General features: G+C 38.8%; 1 protein-coding gene across 1 annotated transcript in view; it reads right to left on the bottom strand.

Annotated features, from left to right (window-relative positions):
- Positions 1-1,038: 1,038 nt before the first annotated feature.
- LOC106103893 (tankyrase-2) overlaps positions 1,039-7,467 on the bottom strand; it is a 56,238-nt gene continuing 49,809 nt past the window's right edge. The window contains exons 18-25 of the mRNA XM_013283803.1: positions 6,967-7,197; positions 6,236-6,348; positions 5,311-5,474; positions 4,051-4,259; positions 3,569-3,731; positions 2,924-3,050; positions 1,790-1,946; positions 1,039-1,101 (exon numbers count right to left, since the gene is read on the bottom strand). Of these exons, the coding sequence (XP_013139257.1) occupies positions 1,039-1,101; positions 1,790-1,946; positions 2,924-3,050; positions 3,569-3,731; positions 4,051-4,259; positions 5,311-5,474; positions 6,236-6,348; positions 6,967-7,197 (1,227 nt within the window). The remainder of the gene's footprint in view (positions 1,102-1,789; positions 1,947-2,923; positions 3,051-3,568; positions 3,732-4,050; positions 4,260-5,310; positions 5,475-6,235; positions 6,349-6,966; positions 7,198-7,467) is intronic.

Here is a 7,467-nt window from a genome sequence, read left to right as displayed (position 1 = left end):
ATTTACTTTTGACAGAACAGAGACAACACATCGATACCCAGTTTGTTTTTTTTTTATTTAATTTCCAAATAAAAAGTTGAGATTCATTTATTCTCCTATGAATTGTTACATTTCTTTTAAAACCAATAGTCAAAATTAATTCAAACGAGAAATTATGTACACATTATTAACAATTTCATTTTGTCTATGGATTTTGTAGTTTGTGTTTTTTATACTAAAATGTTTACAAATCTATTCACAGAATTATAAATTGTTATATATAGAAGTAAATAATTCCTGAATTTATGAAAATTATATTTATGAATTTTTATAAGCCTCTTAGGGCTTGTCCCACCAAATTGTTAACTGTCCGATAACAATAAATATATGTGATGGAAATATCGGATTTTATTCTATCTGACAGTGACTTCATCTATCTGAGCCTCTATCAGTCAGTTATGGGACAGACTTAATAAAGTATTTCCATTTATTATGTCAAAAACCTTTTTTGCCTCGCTTTGTATGTTCTATAGAATATATATCAATATTAACGCAGTTTTCGCGCCATTTTAAAAATCACAGCTTTTTAGAAAAATATAAAAGCAACGTGCATCCCAAACCTTAGATAATAAATTATAAAATTTAAATTTATTTACACTATCGTTTTATTTCAATAATAGATAAATTATTTATTTACGTAATGTCTTCTTTTACAGAGTTAACTGCATTGTTTCATAACCACAGATAAAATAGTTTTACGGTCATAGACAATTTCCTCAATTTAAGACCATAAACAATATTCATCTTTTCTTTTTCGTTTATTAACTATTTTTATTGTTTTAATTTTGAAGCACAGAAAAGAATTTTTTTTCTTCTATTTTGTTTTATACAATTTATATAATCTTGTTTTACGAACATAAACAGTTTTATTATCTGTTTACCATAGACATTTTCACATTTCGACCACAGTTTTATCAACCGATTCAAATATCGAACACAAATTGGTTACACATTCGACCATAGACAGTTTTTTTCACATCACCATAGACTAATATGCAGTTACACTGAGCCAGTGTTCTCTTCGTTAACTATTTGATATGTTATCAAATATTCGGGATAAGCCTGGAATAAGAAAAATAATATTTTAGATACTAGCTGTTGCTTGCGACTTTGCCCGAGTGAAATTAAAAAATAAAAACAGCCTATATTTTTTTTAGCTTTTCAATGGTAAAAGATTTTATGAAAACGCCGTAGTAGTTATATTTTACGTTTATTAAGCTTAGAAATAATAGTTTTTGAGTTATTTTTATACATAGAAAAATACAAAATTTTCCTCTTTTTAATATAACTAGTTATTGCTCGCGATTTCGTCCGCTTAAAATAAAAAAAAACAATAGTAGTTTTTAATTTACTCCAATACATAAAAAAATACAAACATTTCCTCTTTATAACATTAGTAAGACTAGCTTTTGCCCGCAACTCCGTCCGCGTGAAATCAAGCTACAAACTTTAACAAATGAATGGATGTTTCTTAGAGTTTATAGCCTAAACTGCTGAACGGATTTCGATGAAATCTGGTACAGATGTAGAAGATAGTCAAGAACAAGGGCGGATCCAGCTTTGGCGCTAGGGGGGTCACATAGTCGTGGTCAAGTCCAACCAACCAGCTCAGGTGGGTCATACCCCCATGACCCCCCTAGATCCGTCATTGGTCTGGAAGAACATAGGCTAGTTACTTTTGTTTTTTCAATTCCACGTAGAGTCGCGGTCTTAAACTAGTGTAGTAATATTTGGAAGTACAAAGTGATACCTGTTCCCCCCTGTAGACGACGTACTCGGGGAAGCAGAGCCCGCCGTGGCTGGGGCGGCCCGCCACGCTGTGGTGTCCGGGCGGCGCGTGCGCCATCTTCATCGCACTGGACAGCTGGAATGCCCGCCCCAGCGTCACGCGACACAGCAACATCTGTCTGCGGACACACACATTATACCGAACATCTAATTAATGCTAAATTAATTTTAATGCCCCCTAGATGATCGAAAAATATCAGACGTTAGTAGTTAGTGTAGTTCGTTAGTAGTTAGTGGTGTAGTTCATTAGTTGTTAGTGTTGTTCGTTAGTTGTTAGTGTTGTTCGTTAGTGTTGTTCATTAGTTGTTAGTGTTGTTCGTTAGTTGTTAGTGTTGTTCGTTAGTGTTGTTCGTTAGTTGTTAGTGTTGTTCGTTAGTGTTGTTCGTTAGTGTTGTTCATTAGTTGTTAGTGTTGTTCGTTAGTTGTTAGTGTTGTTCGTTAGTTGTTAGTGTTGTTCGTTAGTAGTTAGTGTTGTTCGTTAGTTGTTAGTGTAGTTCGTTAGTGGTTTAGTTCATTAGTTGTTAGTGTTGTTCGTTAGTTGTTAGTGTTGTTCGTTAGTTGTTAGTGTATTTCGTTGGTAGTTAGTGGTGTAGTTCATTTGTTGTTAGTGTTGTTCGTTAGTTGTTAGTGTTGTTCGTTAGTTGTTAGTGTTGTACGTTAGATGTTAGTGTTGTTTGTTAGTTGTTAGTGTTGTTCGTTAGTTGTTAGTGTTGTTCGTTAGTTGTTAGTGTTGTTCGTTAGTTGTTAGTGTTGTTCGTTAGTTGTTAGTGTTGTTCGTTAGTGGTTAGTGGTTTAGTTCATTAGTTGTTAGTGTTGTTCGTTAGTTGTTAGTGTAGTTCGTTGGTAGTTAGTGGTGTAGTTCATTAGTTGTTAGTGTTGTTCGTTAGTTGTTAGTGTTGTACGTTAGTGCTTAGTGGTGTAGTTCATTAGTTGTTAGTGTTGTTCGTTAGTAGTTAGTGGTATAGTTCATTAGTTGTTAGTGTTGTTCGTTAGTTGTTAGTGTAGTTCGTTAGTAGTTAGTGGTGTAGTTCATTAGTTGTTAGTGTTGTTCGTTAGTAGTTAGTGTAGTTCGTTAGTAGTTTGTGTGTATATATACCTATGACAGAGGTAGCAGCTCCTATCCTTGTGGGCTGGACAGCCGGAGCCTCCTCCGAAGCCGTACACATATTGGTTACTCTTAGAGGAATGCTCCGCGAAGTATATACCAGCGCCGAACATACCACCTGAAATATATAAAAAATTATTAAGTTTAGTACCTTTAGGCCTAATTTTAGTCCATTTCCCTTTCCGAGCTTTTCTTAAGAGAAAAGAATGGGAAAGAAAAGTGGAGGAGACGCAATGAAAGGGGAAAAATTAATGAAAAGGATCATTAATCACCACTTATTTGTACCAGGCATAAAAAAATGAATCGATTTTTGACTTTTAGACCTTGAGAAGCAATGAGGATACTTTGTTGTTTTTTACATTGAAGTGACATCTGAGCGTATATTATGAATGGAATAAGACAATTGACGTCAATTGTCTCAAGACAACTCCGTTCGCGTTTTAGTCGTTTGAAAATAGTCGTAATTTTATTTTGTTACTTTTAGCTGAATGGTTGATTATTTTCGAGTCAATTTTTTTTCTGGTTATTTTATAACAAGTAGAATCGTGTAGAAAAATACACGCATATTCCCTATTATTTAAAAGTGTCTTATATTGACTTATAAGTGACTTAAATGTTTTATAAGTGTTAACTGACCGATATAAGCGTGTCGTTCATCGAATCCCTTCTGCACGATGGCGTTGATGAAGGGCGAGCCGTGGAAGAGCATCCGCTCGTTGTGCGCGCCCGCCTCCTCCGCCACCTCCAGCCGCCGGTGCTGGTAGCGCTCCCACAGGCGGCCGTTCACTATCTTTTGTATCTAAAATATTATATATTTGAATAAAATCACACTAATATGTGAGTTTCAGTGGCTCAGTGGTTTAAGCAATTGACTTGTAATCTACAGGTCTTGAGTTCGAATCCCGCTGTACCAATGTGATTTTCGAATTTTCATATGTACATATTTTACCCGACGTTCTTACGGTAAAAGAAACATGATGCAATCGGTGAAGAAATTCAAAGATATGTGTGAAGTCAACCCGCAGTGCAGGTTGACTATGTCCTAGTCACTAACTTAGGGTAGGCTCCGAGCCCCTCGGTGGGGACGTAGTGAGCTGGTGATGATGATTCGTACTTACCCTAACAACTCTATATTTAGAGAACTGTCCACCGACATGATCTCTATGGGCGCGAACAGAGTCTTGCATCTCCCTCTCCAGCATGCCGTACTCGCCCCCGGAGCAGCCCGCCCCCGCCCCCTCGCCCCCGGCCACTTCGCCCCCGGCTCCCGCCCCCGCCCCACACTCCTCCGGCAACACCTCCACTAATGTCGTGCCCCCGTAGTATTCTAGAACACAATATTCGTTACGAGAAAGAGACAAAACATATATGAAGCAATAGGCAATATGCATATGACGCAGAATTGGACCAAGCTTTTTAAAGTATTCTTTATTACTATAAAAACATACCTGTAAAGATTTTTTAATATAATAACATTTATTGGCGAAATGTAATCTTTAAAATGTATATTTTTTCAAATTCCCTCGCTAAGTTCTAAAACGCACACTATTGGTCGAAGCAAGTGGCTTATCTAATATGGCGTCGCTGCGTTGACAATACACAGTTCATTTACGTTAGTTTATATAGAAATACACTCTTGAAATATTTTACTGTAAACACGATATCAAAACCAACTTTAAAATAAAAAAATTAATGAATAGAATTATAAATTACCACTTATTTGTACCAGGAATAATAAAAATGAATCGATTTTTTACTTTTGTTAACCAATGAGATACTTCGTTGTTTTTACATCGAAATGTCATCTGAGCATATGTTATGAATGGAATATGACGATTGACGTCACGTGTCTCATGCCAAATCCTGTGGTCAATGTCTAGCTCAATGGTTGAATATTTTCGCGTCAATTTTTTTCTGGTTATTATATAACAAGTAGAATCGTTTAAAAAAAAAAAAAAATACATACATATTCCCTATTGTGTAATAATTATATTGCGATCTCTTTATTATATTAGTATAGAGTACAGATATTTTTAGATAACTTATTTGATACTGTCGCTTTAAACTCAGAGCAACACTTCTCGTCAGGACTCAGGTTGCGCGCCAAACTCCATACTTCCAGTGACATTGACAGCTGTCAGCTAGGGACGTGACTTATGCCGATAATCTAGTGTTGCGCCAATTCTACAGCACGGTAATAATTTTGTTCCTAACAGTAAGTATATCAATAGAAATAAGCCTATGCAATTAATGCTAAATTTCAACGAAATCAGTATTTTTAGGCTACAAACTCTAAAAAACATACATCCAAATATTAAACAAAATCGGTCCAGTAGTTTTCGAATAGCAATTCCTCTGTACAATACTAGCATAGGTACCCGTGTTGGCGTGCAGCGCGAGGCGCGCGGCCTTGAGCAGGCGGTGGCGGTGTCCGTACGCGGCCACGCCCACCGCGCGCAGGTCCTCGTGCGACATCTCGCACAGGATGTCCACCGAGATCTGCTCGCGCTCCAGCACGCCCCACAGCTGCTCCAGGCCGATCCTGCACACATTTCATACACTCATTCAGTGGACAATCCAACTTTTTTGACTAAAAAGGAGTTCGTATGCCAGAGGTGGCATTCTGGACACCAAGACTTACCTAGAAGTAATTGAATACGAAAAAGAAGCGTCTGCGGCACCCCTACATGTGCCTATGTACGCATGTGTGGCGGCTATTTATGAGTTTGTGGTGCCTGTTTTTGAGTGTGGTGTCTATTTGAGTTTGTGGCACCTACTTATAAAATAGTGGCACCTTTGTATAAGTTTGTGGCGCCTATTTATGAGTTTGTAGAGCCTATTTTTGAGTGTGGCAACTATTTGAGTTTGTGGCACCTACTTATAAGATCGTGGCACCTTTTTATAAGTTTGTGGCGCCTATTTATGAGTTTGTAGAGCCTATTTTTGAGTGTGGAAACTATTTGAGTTTGTGGCACCTACTTATAAAATAGTGGCACCTTTGTATAAGTTTGTGGCGCCTATTTATGAGTTTGTGAAGCCTATCTTTGAGTGTTGCGCCTTTTTGAGTTTATGGCATCTATTTGAGTTTGTGGCGTCTATTCATGATTTTGTGGCGCCTATTTATGAGTGTGCGCTTATTTATGAGTTCATGGCGCCTATTAATTAGTTTATGGCACCTATTTATGAGTGTGACACGTCTGTAGCGCCCATTGATGCATTAAAGGCGCCTATTTATGTGGCCATGGCGCCCCTTTATATCCAACGTCCTTAGCCGGTACTAGATTAAAGGAAACGAGGTGTTACCTAGTAAGGAAGGTCTGCAAGGATTCGGAGGTGGAGAGAGCTGATGCAGGTCTACCGGCTGCATCTTCCAAGCTGCCACGCGAACCCTCCGCCCAGTAGTTTGACGGCATAACCTTAAAACACGAAATTTCAAAATAAATCAACCGGAAAATAATTCAAATGTTGAAAAACTTAAAAAGTAGCCTAAAACATTCCTGGATATATATCATCCAGTTAAATTCCTGTTAGTCCTGTCCTCCAGTTCCGGAGATTATTCGAACAAACGGGGACATTTTCATACAAAACTATATCCTTGTGTGTACACTTAAGATCACAGCAACAGTGGTAGAGCCCGCTTTAACATCTTCGCACTGCAGGGCTCGCCAGCAATACCACAACCATACAGACAGACGTGAAGTGGAAGCAATTCCGCGTACACTCTGTTGAGTGTGGTGCCGGAGGCCTAATTTTAGTCCCTTTCACTTTCCACCCTTTTCTTAAGAGGAGAAGATGGGAAGGAAAAGTGGATTTGACGGTGGAGGAGAGGCATATGAAAAGGAAATGTCCTCTTTATGTGCGTCTTCTTCGTTAATGAAGGGTAGGCAGCGCTGCAATTGCGGATATGGGCAGCGGTCGCTTTCCATTTCTACGGATTCAGGTGGCCGCTTGCTCGTTTGCCATCTTATATTATATATATAAAAAAAACATTAAACACATCAAACATCATTAAGAAATATGAATTTACTTCTTACCGGTGGTGCTAATGTTGCAGTTTCTCCTGAAGGCAGTCGTATAGGGAGGCGGGGCGGGGCGGGCGGCGGCGGGGGCGGGGCCTGCGCGGACACGCCCCCCGCGCCCGCCGCGCCCCCCGCCGCGCCCGTCATCGCGTCCTGCAGCAGCGAGCGCACGTCATCAGCCCCCGCTAACTCTAATGCGGTCTGACCTTCTTGGTTTTTTAAAAAAGGGTCCGCGCCGTGCGCCAACTGAAAGAGATGGACTGTTGAAGTCGGATGCGAGACGAAAAGAGACGAAATATTCTGGTTTAATGTGTTAACGGTCAAAAGGACGCTAAACGGTTAAATTTAAATTTAACCGTTTAGCGTCACGTAGACGGTTAAATTCGTCTACATTTAATACGATTTTGTATACTTATTGTAGTTTAATTTACATCTACAAAATACTATTATTAAACATAGGGGGTAAATATTTTGGATAAAAACCCTAATGTGGGAAAGAGACCATAAGTGGCTGCC

Source organism: Papilio polytes, unplaced genomic scaffold (genome assembly GCF_000836215.1).
Source record: "Papilio polytes unplaced genomic scaffold, Ppol_1.0 DF823693.1, whole genome shotgun sequence".
NCBI lineage: Eukaryota > Metazoa > Arthropoda > Insecta > Lepidoptera > Papilionidae > Papilio > Papilio polytes.
This window is presented reverse-complemented; position numbering and strand designations above follow the sequence as displayed.